Below are 13,298 nucleotides of genomic sequence, written 5' to 3' on the forward strand. Positions count from 1 at the left end.
AGAGCCCCCATACAGCCCCCATACAGCCCCATACAGCCCCCATACAGCCCCATTCGGCCCCCACAGAGCCCCCTTAGAGCCCTGGTCCCCCTAGTTCTGGGCTCCGCCTCTGCGCAGAAGATGCTGCTGCTTCATCCAGTCACGCACTGAATCCGGATCCTTGGCGGAGCTGCGTCAGGTCTCTAGTCCAGGATCCTGGTCCTCCTTCCGTCTCCTCCTCACCTCCTCCTCTCTGTCTTCCTTCAACATAAAGATGGAGCAGGCAGCGCTCATCTAGTCCGTGTTTCCTCTGACTGTCTGGACTCGGAGCTTCAGGATGATGTCCTCCTACTACCACCCCGCTAAGGAGGCGGACATGGCTGCCATGACGGAGCCGCTGTGCCTGGAGAGAGGTCAGTACCAGAGAACCAGGTCTCCCTGGACCGGCTCTGGTCCTGCAACACATTAATAACATGCATTATATTATAGTGGTGCAGAGGAACGGAGCAATAATAAGGGATTCTATTAAAATGTGTGTCATGTTTATCATAAATAAGATGTATCGGCCACCAATAGCTCAGATAATAACATGCTTTAACGTGCAGAAACCCGTGGTGTGGTCCAGTTAATATTAGATATGCATGTTGTTGTTCGTGCCTCCGACATTATGCTTAATTATCACTATTATTAATTTCACTTCACCCGGAATACCGAATCGTCATCCTCAAACCACACAGAGCAGCTAATGAGATATGAACTGTAATAATAAGACAAAATAATGAGATCAGAACTGTAATAATAAGATAAGATAATAACTGTAATAATAAGATAAGATAATAAGATCAGAAGTGTAATAATAAGATCAGAAGTGTGATAATAAGATAATTCTGTAAAGCATCCAGCTGTTCTTATTTCCTCCATGTGACCATACAAGCAGGAGTTGAAGGTGTGGTCGCTTTCCCGAGTTATAACATATAATATTCATATTTTTAAGAGCAAATTTAAGATTTATCTTCTTAATTTGGCTTTTACTTGAACCATTTTTAAATATTTTTCTGCTCATAGATAGATAGATAGATAGCAGTCTGGAATTTAAGTAAATAAAATACAATAGAATAAAATTCTGAGGTAGAATAAATAAAAACAACAATAGAAAAAACACAGAATAGAACAAGGACAGTTAAAAGAAGATCAGTTGGTAGGTAGATGATGGTAATTATACTGATGATGTGATGCTAATAATGTTATAGTGACTAGACAGTATATAATAATAATAATAATAATAATAATAATAAGGCCAGTATAATAATATTAGTACATCACAGTATAAAGTAATAATAGTAATGGCAGCAACAGTAAATGTATATAATAATAATAATAATAATAATAATAATAATAGTAATAATAATAATAGTAGTAATAATGATAATAACAACACAGCAATGTGTCATATATTTAGCCTGTGTGCAGGGTGTGCATGCATTTATTTGCTATTATTTATTAGTCTATTTATATTTTATTTTTATTTTTTTACTATGCTTCAGTGGTTATCACTTTAAGTAGTTAGCTTAGCAAGCTACTTAGCCAAGTAGTTAGCTATGTAATAATACGAAAACCTTTTTTTCTTCATAAAGTATGAGAGGCAAAATGTAAATAATGATCTGTTGTTATCAAAAACAAGATATTTAAAGAATACTTGGAATATTCAATCATAAAATAAGTTGATATCAAAAGATAGAGCACAGAAACACACAGCAGCATTTAATAACAATATTATAATGAATAACATGAAGGGAATGAATGAGGGTCATTTTTGACCATGTTGAACATCAAAGGGTTAAGGAGAACATGATATCAAGTCTTCATAAGGGAAGTCCTGCTTTTCATACTGCAAGAATGAAAACAGATGCTTGTACATTAAAAAAAACATCTAGACTGTAATATATCATGAAAAATGTTCAACAACACTGGTATGACCCTTCTGAATCTGCTAAATGTAATAAAAAGTTCTCTGAAGAAAGCTTCCTTTGCCATTCAGGTTTACACAATTAATCTATTTAGCTAAATAAAGATGCCCGAATGAAAATGGTTTCTGTGTAATGAATGCTCGCCATCCAGTTGGCAAATAACGATATTCTTGCAGAAATCTACAAAATGTCAAAGGTTTTTGATACCAAGTCACAGTATTGGTTTTTACTACGGGATCCCTCAAAGTCTTGGTGTCTTAATGTGGTAATTTGAGAGATTTTTGACCAATCTTATCAACTCTCAGACGGTCAAAATGGTTAAATTTAGCTCCAAATCTGTGTAACAAATGTTTTTTTTAACCAAAAATTGCTGCAAGAACTTCTGAGACATAGTTGAGCATAAAAATGGCCATCAATACTCTTCTATATCATTGTGTCCTAGTGGATATATTTTTTTAAATATTAATTTTGTGTGTTGTGCTCCTGTCAGATGTGTGCAGGGTGATCGAGCTGCTGGACCGGCTGCAGCGGAGCGGAGAGCTGCCTCCTCCCAAGCTTCAGGCCCTGCAGAGAGTCCTACAGAGCAAGTTCTGTGCTGCCATCAGAGAGGTACAACGTAGAGCAGTCTGATGATGCTCGGCTCACACCAAAACGTTTCCACAGTCCCAGACTAAAAGCTGAAACATGTACAGGATCGTCTCAATAAATCAGAATATGATGAAAAGTCCATTTCCAGTAGTTCAAATCAACCAAGTATTGAGTCATATAGATGACAGACTTTTAGAGGACAACATTTACATATTAAACAGACTTTTTTTTTAATTGTTTTTTGTAATATTCAAATTTTTTGAGACAGTGAATTTTAGGTCTTCATTAAATGTAAGCCATAATCATTATAATTAGAAGAGATTAAATAAATGAAGACATTAAATGTTTCATTCTGTATGTAATGGAGCTATATAATGTGTTATTTCACCTTTTTGAATCGAATTACTGACATTAATAAACTTTTCTATGATATTCTAATTAATGAGATGCACCTGTTAGATTTTTTACAGCAGTTTTAGTATAGAAAGTTTTTAAAGAAAAGCACAAAGGTTAAGTATGAAATAATTTAACGAAATAATGAACAAAAGATGCAGCATGTGTACTTTTCCTCTGCAGACCTAGGGTAATTTTTTTATTTGCTTCAATGTGCGGCCAGCTAATGTGACCGGCTACCGGTTAATGTGACCGGCTACTGGCTAATGCGACCGGCTAATGTGACTGTCTACTGGCTAATGTGACCGGCTACTGGCTAATGTGACTGGCTACCGGCTAATGTGACTGGCTAATGTGACCAGCTACTGGCTAATGTGACCAGCTACTGGCTAATGTGACTGGCTACCGGCTAATGTGACCAGCTACTGGCTAATGTGACCGGCTACTGGCTAATGTGACTGGCTACCGACTAATGTGACTGGCTAATGTGACCAGCTACTGGCTAATGTGACCAGCTACTGGCTAATGTGACCGGCTACTGGCTAATGTGACTGGCTACCGGCTAATGTGACCAGCTACTGGCTAATGTGACCGGCTACTGGCTAATGTGACTGGCTACCGACTAATGTGACTGGCTAATGTGACCAGCTACTGGCTAATGTGACCAGCTACTGGCTAATGTGACTGGCTACCGGCTAATGTGACTGGCTAATGTGACCAGCTACTGGCTAATGTGACTGGCTACCGGCTAATGTGACTGGCTAATGTGACCAGCTACTGGCTAATTCGACCGGCTTTCTTGGATGTTTTTGTTCCGGGGTCGTACTCCAGCATGGGGGGCGGAGCATGCGTTATCTTGTCATACATGCTGGTGTAAATCCTTTTCCAGTCACATTATCTTGGTGTTCTAATCAGAGTTGGAGAACTCCAACATCAGTCGGACTAACACGTTTACATGCACTTTAGTTGTCCAGTTATAGTCAGATTAAGACAATAATTCATGTAAACGTAGTGACTGTCAGAAAGAAAAACAAATAACCGTGTTTCCAGAATGTTGAACTACTTTAGCTGTTGGTCTTTTTGGTGTGTTTGTAACATTGTCCATCACCTATTGATCCACTATATTGATCGTCGTAGCCAGTTTGACTGAACCGTGCTGTGTTGCCTCTCAGGTCTACGAGCAGCTTTATGACACTCTAGACATCGTTGGAGGACCTGAAGTGCGAGCACAAGCAACTGCCAAGGTACTCTATACAAACTAATAACTGAAGAGTGGTTTACTGTTGCATAAAGAGAAAATGAGACATTGGACCCTATTTTCATTGAGCGTCACTAAGCTGAGTACAATGGAAGACAGATTGGAGGGTGTGGTGACTAATAATCATTCATTTATAGGTAAATGCTGCAGCTTTTAACCCTCTGTGGTTAGTTTGGAGTGTTTTTTGTCTTAAAATAGACTAAATAAACATAATCTGAAGAAAAAGAAATTCTGGCAGGTTGATGTCAATACCATAAGACAATAAAATCAACAAAACAACAGTAACAACAAGGAGAGAGAACGTGTCCTTGAGAACACAATAGAACAGAAAATAAAAGAGAAAAGCAAGAACAACCAGGGGTCAAAGGTCAGGGGACCAAACGTATTTCACTCGTGTTAAACGCTACGTTTAGATATCAAAGGGCTGATTAAAGTGCTGAAGTGTTAAAGTGTTAGCTGCGTAATTATATTGCAGATTGCCAGATTTCACAGTAAATATAAAGTGCTATTTTAAATGCACAATACTTAATACACATTACATTAATTAAATACCATCAACGGTAATTTTATGATATTGGGAGTTCCCATTGTTTTGTTTTTTTAAATAGATTTTATTGATTTTTCTCACAACAAAACATAAACAACATAGAAGTGCTCTCTGTATTCACAAAGACATCAAAAGAAGAGTCCTACAGCCACCCCTAACTGTCGTATCAGTCACCCTAAACATCTACTATGCCTTCTCTCGCCCATATATAGTGAAAGTTAAAAAAAAAGGAGAAAAAAAGAAAATACCCGAGACAATAACAGGGTGGGTGACATTAATACACATGGATAAGTAAATGAGATAAAAACAGATAAACAATCAAATTAAATTTAAAATACCTAAATAAATTCAGTACAGCAAATATACATATATATATATATACACACATACACATATACTGTATATACATACATATACAATTAAATAGTCACATAAAATCAGAGCAAATGCAGAGAAGGGGAGATCCAGAGACTAGCAGATATCATAACATAAATCATCCAGTGGAGATATTCCAGTCAAAAGCATATCTCCCCTTATTTACAGTGTCCCGGAGGGGCGCGGGTAGGGAGTTCCCATTGTTAAGAATATAAAGTGCATGTTGCCTTGCACGTAGCCCTAATACCTAAAAAGTAAATAAAGAAATAATAAATAGCGAATATATTAATGGGGAAGAGGGAGTATAGTAATGATGTAATTGGAGATGAAGGACAACTTGCTTCATGTGAAGTCGTCTTGTTACCGTGGTGACCTGGTTTCCCTCCCGACCAGGCCACCGTGGCAGCGTTTGCAGCCAGCGAGGGCCACGCACACCCAAGGGTGGTGGAGCTGCCCAAGACAGAGGAGGGCCTGGGCTTCAACATCATGGGGGGCAAAGAGCAGAACTCCCCCATCTACATCTCCAGAGTGATCCCTGGGGGCGTGGCCGACCGCCAGGGGGGGCTGAAGAGAGGCGACCAGCTGCTGTCTGTCAACGGAGTGGTGAGAAGATCAGACTTCACCTGTAGAGACCCTATGAGAGGAGATTATCTTAATGTCAGGTTTTATAAACTCACTGGAAGAGTGAGTGTTAAACCACCAGAGGCCGCCAAAAACATGTAAAGTGCCGATAAAGGGGAAAAAAAGATATGAACGGTTGGTTATACAGGTACATCTGTAAAAATTAGAATATCGTGAAAAAGTTGAATATTTTTTGTCAGTTATTTCAGAAAGTGAAACTCATACATTATATAGATTCATTATATAGATTCATCATTCATTTCACTAACCCTAACCCTAATTACATTATATAGATTCAATATTTAAAGCCTGTTTTTATTGTAATTTTGATGATTCTGGCTTAGAGAGAATGAAAACACTAAACTCTTAAATTTTTCATTTTTTTCGTGTGAATTTGAATTTTTTTTATCATAAATTTGAGATTTTTTTCTCACAAGTTTGTATTTTCTCAAATTTTTTTGTCTTAATTTTTTGTTTTTTTTTGTCTTCATTTTTTTTTTTTCTCTTGAATTTTTGATTTTTTTTCTCTTAAAATCTTCCTTGTAAATTTGTCTCATAAGTTTTAGATTTTTTTTCTCTTGAATTTGTGATTTTTTTCCCCGTGAATTTCTGAATTTTTTTCTTACAATTTTGATGATTCTGGCTTAGAGAGAATGAAAACACAAAACTCTTAAATTTGTCATTTTTTTCTTGTGAATTTTTTTTTGCATAAATTTGAGATTTTTTTTCTCACAAGTTTGTATTTTTCTCGAATTTTTTTGTCTTCATTTTTTGATTTTTTTTGTCTTAAATTTTTTATTTTTTTTCTCTTGAATTTTTTTTTTTTTTCTCTTAAACGTTCCTTGTAAATTTGTCTCATAAGTTTTAGATTGTTTTTCTTTTGAATTTGTGATTTTTTTTCTTATAATTTTGATGATTCTGGCTTAGAGAGAATGAAAACACAAAATTCTTAAATTTGTCATTTTTTTCTTGTGAATTTTTTGTAGCATAAATTTGAGATTCTTTTCTCACAAGTTTGTTTTTTTTTCTCGATTTTTTTTGTCTTCATTTTTTGATTTTTTTTGTCTTAAATTTTTTATTTTTTTTCTCTTGAATTTTTTATTTTGTTTTCTCTTAAAATGTTCCTTTTTTTCCTTGTAAATTTGTCTCATACATTTTTTTGTTTTTTTCTCTTCAATTTGTGATTTTTTTCTCTTAAAATTTGCATTTTTTTCCTTGTAAATTTGTCTCATGAATTTAATATAACTGTGAAATCTCAGCTCGGTATGATTGCATGAAAAAACAGATACTGCCCAAGCGTAGCTGATTTTTTTTCTCCTCTGTGGTAAAATCAGAGTTAATCAGTGAAAAGAACCATTGTAGAGACTTGGGTTAGAAGGTGTCCTGCTGACCTTTGACCCCTGAGTGTCTGAGCCCTGTGTGTCCCTGCAGAGCGTGGAGGGGGAGCACCATGAGAAGGCTGTGGAGCTGCTGAAGGCCGCTCAGGGTTCAGTCAAGCTGGTGGTCCGCTACACCCCCAAGGTCCTGGAGGAGATGGAGGCTCGCTTCGAGAAGATGAGGAGCGCCAGGAGACGACAGCAGCACACCAGCTACTCGTGAGGCTTTAACCCTTTGATGCTCCACATTTTAACCCCTTCAAATGCACAACATGGTCTAAAAGGACCCTCATTCATTCCCTTCATGTTATTTAATGCTGCTGTGTGTTTCTGTGCTCTATCTTTTGATATCAACTTATTTTATGATTGAATATTCCAAGTATTCTTTAGATATCTTGTTTTTCATAACAACAGATCATTATTTACATTTTGCCTCTCATACTTTATGAAGAAAAAAGTTTTTTGTATTATTACTTAGCTAACTACTTGGCTAAGTAGCTTGCTAAGCTAACTACTTAAAGTGATAACCACTGAAGCATAGTAAAAAAATAAAAATAAAATATAAATAGACTAATAAATAATAGCAAATAAATGTATGCACATTCTACACAGGCTAAATATATGACACATTGCTGTGTTGTTATTATCATTATTACTACTACTACTATTATTATTATTATTATTTTTATTATTATATACATTTACTGTTGCTGCCATTACTATTATTACCTTATACTGTGATGTACTAATATTATTATACTGGCCTTATTATTATTATTATTATTATTATTATTATTATTATTATTATATACTGTCTAGTCACTATAACATTATTAGCATCACATCATCAGTATAATTAACATCATCTACCTACCAACTGATCTTCTTTTAACTGTCCTAGTAGTTAGCTTAGCAAGCTACTTAGCCAAGAAGTAAGCTAAGTAGTTAGCTTAGCAAGCTACCTAGCCAAGAAGTTAGCTAAGTAGTTAGCTTAGCAAGCAACTTAGCCAAGAAGTTAGCTATGTAGTTAGCTTAGCAAGCTACCTAGCCAAGAAGTTAGCTAAGTAGTTAGCTTAGCAAGCTACCTAGCCAAGAAGTTAGCTAAGTAGTTAGCTTAGCAAGCAACTTAGCCAAGAAGTTAGCTAAGTAGTTAGCTTAGCAAGCTACTTAGCCAAGAAGTTAGCTAAGTAGTTAGCTTAGCAAGCTACTTAGCCAAGAAGTTAGCTAAGTAGTTAGCTTAGCAAGCTACCTCGCCAAGAAGTTAGCTAAGTAGTTAGCTTAGCAAGCAATTTAGCCAAGAAGTTAGCTAAGTAGTTAGCTTAGCAAGCAACTTAGCCAAGAAGTTAGCTAAGTAGTTAGCTTAGCAAGCTACTTAGCCAAGAAGTTAGCTAAGTAGTTAGCTTAGCAAGCTACCCAGCCAAGAAGTTAGCTCAGTAGTTAGCTTAGCAAGCAACTTAGCCAAGAAGTTAGCTAAGTAGTTATCTTAGCAAGCTACTTAGCCAAGAAGTTAGCTACATAGTTATCAAGCTACTTAGCTAAATACTTAACCAATAATTTAGGTAAGTAGTTAGCTTAGCAAGCTACTTAGCTAAAAAATGGATATGTGTCATTTTTGACCTTTTTGTGCTTTAGAAGAGTAGTGACACAAAAAGGGATTTTATTAAAAAATGAATAAAGGAAAACATAAAGTTAGGATGAAATTAAATTTAAAATAAATTAAAAGAAGAAGGGATATTTTTAAAGGCACTGTGGGATTACTAGGGGACACTGTTCCCTAGCACTTGCAGGAGGAAAAAACATTTCTTTCTTTCTTTCTTTCTTTCTTTCTTTCTTTCTTTCTTTCTTTCCTTCTTTACTTCCTTCCTTCTTCACTTCCTTCTTTCTTTACTTCCTTTTTTGTGTCTTTTTTTAGTAATTTTGTTTCTTTTTTTGTAATTTTCTGTCTTGTTTTAGTCATTTGGTGTCTTTTTTAAGTAATTTTGTGTTTTTTCAGTCATTTTGTGTCTTTTTTTAGTAATTTTGTGTCTTTTTTAAAATAATTTCGGGTTTTTTTCTGTCATTTTGTGTCTTTTTTTAGTAACTTTGTATCTTTTTTTGGTCATGTTGATACTGCCTCTAGCGGCCCCCAGGTTATTTGAGTTTGAGACCCCTGATTTAGATTTTTACCACCTGAGATTAAAGAAATACATGTTGTTGTGTCCTTATAAAATGTGTCCCATGAGGCATAACTCTCTGTGTGTCTTCCTGCAGATCTTTGGAGTCCAGGGGTTAAATAATCCAGAACCTTCACCCCTCATCGTCCTCCATCCTGACCCCTGACCCCTGACCCCTCTGTTCTGGTGGGAGGAAAGACCATAGATGAAAAGCAAAAAAACCAAAGTAGCCTACCAACACCTTTAAACTTCTTCATGAAGCCAATGCTGCAGTAGGATTCTCTCCTCCCTCTTTCCTCATTTAGTGGACGAGTGCAGAGTCGGCTTGTTGTTGTCAGACATGAAATCATCCTTAGCATGCTTCCATATACAGACGCATCTCAATACGTTAGAATATCATGAAAAAGTTCAGTATTTTTTGTCAATTATTCCAGAAAGTGAAACTCAAACATTATATAGATTCATTACACATAGAGTGAAATATTTCAAGCCCGTTTTTCTTGTAATTTTGATGATTCTGGCTTAGAGAGAATGAAAACACTAAACTCAGTGTCTCAGAAAATTAGAATATTGTGAAGAATTTTTTTTCTCATAAATTTGTATTTTTCTCATGAATTTTTAGATTTTTTTAATCATGAATTTGTATTTTTTTGTCTTAAATTTTAGATTTTTTTCTTGTACATTTATGATTTTTTTTCTTGTAAATGTATGAGTTTTTTCTCTTAAATTTATGATTTTTTTCCCTTAAATTTGTGTTTTTTTCTCTCTTAAATTTGTGATTTTTTTTCTCACATAATTTGTGATTTTTTTCTCATAAATTTGTCATTATTTCCTTGTAAATTTGATTTTATTTCTCAAAATTTTTTGATTTTTTTTAATCATAATTTTAGATTTTTTTTCTCATAAATTTTAGATTTTTTATATCATAATTTTGTTAGTTTTTTTTCTCTTAAATTTGTGATTTTTTTTCTTGTAAATTTGAATTTTTTTCTTGTAAATTTTTTAGTTTTTTCTTGTAATTTTGATGATTCTGGCTTAGAGATAATGAAAACACAAAACTTTAAGAAATTTAAATAAATGAAGACATGAAATATTTAATGCTGTGCGTAATGGATCTACTATATAATGTCTTATTTACACTTTTTGAATTGAATTACTGACATAAATAAACGTTCTATAATATTCTAATTTATTGAGATGCAGCTGTATATAGACTTGATCTGAGATTATCCTTTTGTATTCTTCAGTAGTGCGCTGTGTGCACATTGTAATTATGACTATTATCATTATTTCCATTATGGTTCTAGTATATCTGCTTGTGGTTAGTTGCCCAGGAGAAGCTGTTGCAGTAGGTTAAAAGGATTATTGCGTCATCACGTTGTGATTGGTTTATGTTCCAGCCTCCCAACTTCAGAATAAAGGTCCTGACCTTTAATGGTTGACAGAGTTGGAGAAATGCTGTTGGAAACCAGAGAATATATCCTCCGTCTTTATCACATCTAGTTACAAAAAGGTTTCTGGACAATATCTAAAAAAAAAAAAAGATCTTTGAAAGGACCATGGGACATTTAATCTGCAGAAATGTAGATGTTAGTCCAGAGAAATGTACATTCACTCTGTCAGTCTGTCATCTGTTGGTGAGGAAACCTGAGGCTCCGTTTCCATGGTGACGGTCTGAACAGAAGACTAAAGTGGCGTCTCGTCTTCACTTTTTATTCCTGGTTTAGACGAGTGTTTTCTGGAGGAAACCTGCTGATACGGTGATCTAAAGTGTGTGGATGTGATTGTATGCAGCCAGGCGGCATCACTTAAAGCCATCAGAGCATCTTTGGGCATGCAGAAGTTTTCATCAGCTACTCCTTCCACAAAGTTCTCCTCCATCACTAGATCTCCCAGGTCTCGTTCACAGCCGTCTGGCTCCTCCCACCAATCGCTGCATCCAGAATGTGATGGAGGTAATTCCAGATCCTTCTCTGTTCACTAATACTATCTGTACATATCCTGGACATTTGGTGGAAAGACTCCTGTAAGTTTATTAGAGCTGCCAGAGCAGCTTGAAGGTCCCACCATGGAAATAATCCCACGTTTCTTTATTTCCTCTACTGGAGCATGGATGTGACAAAAAAAGACACAAATTATGACATAAAGGACACAAATTGTGACAAAAAAGACACAAATTATGACAAAAAAGACAAAATTATGACGAAGAAGACACAAATTGTGACAAAAAAGACAAAATTATGACAAAAAAGACACAAAATTATAACAAAAGACAAAATTATAACAAAAAAGACACAAAATTATAACAAAAAAGGACACAAATTATGACAAAAAGACTTAAATTTTGACAAAAAAAGACAAATTAAGACAAAGAAGACACAAATTATGACAAAAAAGACAAATTATGACATAAAAGACAAATTAAGACAAAAAAGACAAAATCATGACATAAAAGACACAAATTATGACGAAAAAGACACAAATTATGACATAAAAGACACAAATTGTGACAAAAAAAGACACAAATATGACAAAAAAGACAAAATTATGACAAAAACGACACAAAATTATGACCAAAAAGACAAAATTATAACAAAAGACAAAATTATGACAAAAAAGACAAAGTTATAACAAAAGACAAATTATGACAAAAAAGGACACAAATTATGACAAAAAGACTTAAATTATGACAAAAAAAGACAAATTATGACATAAAAGACAAATTAAGACAAAAAAGACAAAATCATGACATAAAAGACACAAATTATGACGAAAAAGACACAAAATTATGACCAAAAAGACAAAATTATGACAAAAAAGATAAAATTATGACAAAAAAGACAAAATTATGACAAAAAAGATAAAATTATGACAAAAAAGACAAAATTATGACAGAAGGACACAAATTATGACAAAAAAGACAAATGATGAGGTACGTGACGTGAGCAGATCTGAGCAGAGTTTTGTGTCTTGTCAGTGTAGACGACACACTACGGAGGTATTTTATGGTTTTACCTGCATGTTTCCTCATGTAAACGGAGCTTTAATCTGCATAAATGTAGACGTTAGTCCAGAGAAATGAACATCTACTGTCAGTGTGTCATGTGTTGGTGAGGAAACATCCAGTGAACCATGTTAGTGTAGAAGGAAAGAAAAAGGTAAAAAAGGAAACCAACAGGAAATATATTTAACTGACTGCATTGTACTCCATTATATTTTGATATCCTGTATTTCATGTTTTCCCTTCCATAAATAAAGACATTTCCTCCATAAACATGAAGCATAAACATTCCCCAGAATACAGGAAAGGAAGTGTTTGACGTTGTTTGAAGTTTCTCCCATGTTTCAAATGTTTAAACGCAGATTAATTCTAGATATCTAACCGTTAGTCTGAAACAGAACTAGACTGGAGTCCTCTTAGTCAAAGTTTTAGGATTTTTATTTTAAAAATCCATCTATTTGTGTATTCATTGTTTTCTAAAATAATTCATGAAATAAAGTCTGTGTAAATTAAATGGTGATATCTCTCTCACTGTGTATTTGTTATGTTTGTTTGCTTTCATGGGGAAATTAATTATCAGTAGTATTTTTTGGGCATTACATCTTTAATCATTAACCCTTCTAACACACAATATGGTCAAAAATTACCCGCATTCATTTCTCATGTTATTTAATCTCTGCTCTATCTTTTCAAAACAATTTACAGCTGCCACCTATATATATACCTATATATATATATGTGTGTATATATATATATATAAAAACAAAAAACATTCCCAATCTGAGCTCACTAGCCTCGCCATAACTGCCACCCGTAGCAGCTACTACAGGTAAATATATATATATATATATATATATATATATATATATATATATATATATATATATATATATATATATATATATATTTATATATATATATATATTTATTTTTACTCCGCCTGGGCCCAGTTAAAAAGGACACAAATTAGGACAAAAGACACAAATTATGACAAAAAAGACAAAATTATGACCAAAGAGACAAAGTTATGACAAAAAGAC

At 34.4% G+C, this 13,298-nt stretch overlaps 1 protein-coding gene across 1 annotated transcript; it reads left to right on the forward strand.

Moving 5' to 3' along the window:
* Positions 1-101: 101 nt before the first annotated feature.
* Positions 102-9,627, forward strand: lin7b (lin-7 homolog B (C. elegans)). The gene is made up of 6 exons (XM_059348357.1): positions 102-392; positions 2,437-2,555; positions 4,100-4,171; positions 5,501-5,710; positions 7,160-7,323; positions 9,355-9,627. The coding sequence occupies exons 1-6, from the start codon at positions 317-319 to the stop codon at positions 9,374-9,376; spliced, it is 663 nt and encodes a 220-aa protein (XP_059204340.1). The 5' UTR covers positions 102-316; the 3' UTR covers positions 9,377-9,627.
* The last annotated feature ends 3,671 nt before the right edge of the window (positions 9,628-13,298 follow it).

Source organism: Centropristis striata, chromosome 13 (assembly GCF_030273125.1).
Source record: "Centropristis striata isolate RG_2023a ecotype Rhode Island chromosome 13, C.striata_1.0, whole genome shotgun sequence".
In the NCBI taxonomy this organism is placed as follows: Eukaryota; Metazoa; Chordata; class Actinopteri; order Perciformes; family Serranidae; genus Centropristis; species Centropristis striata.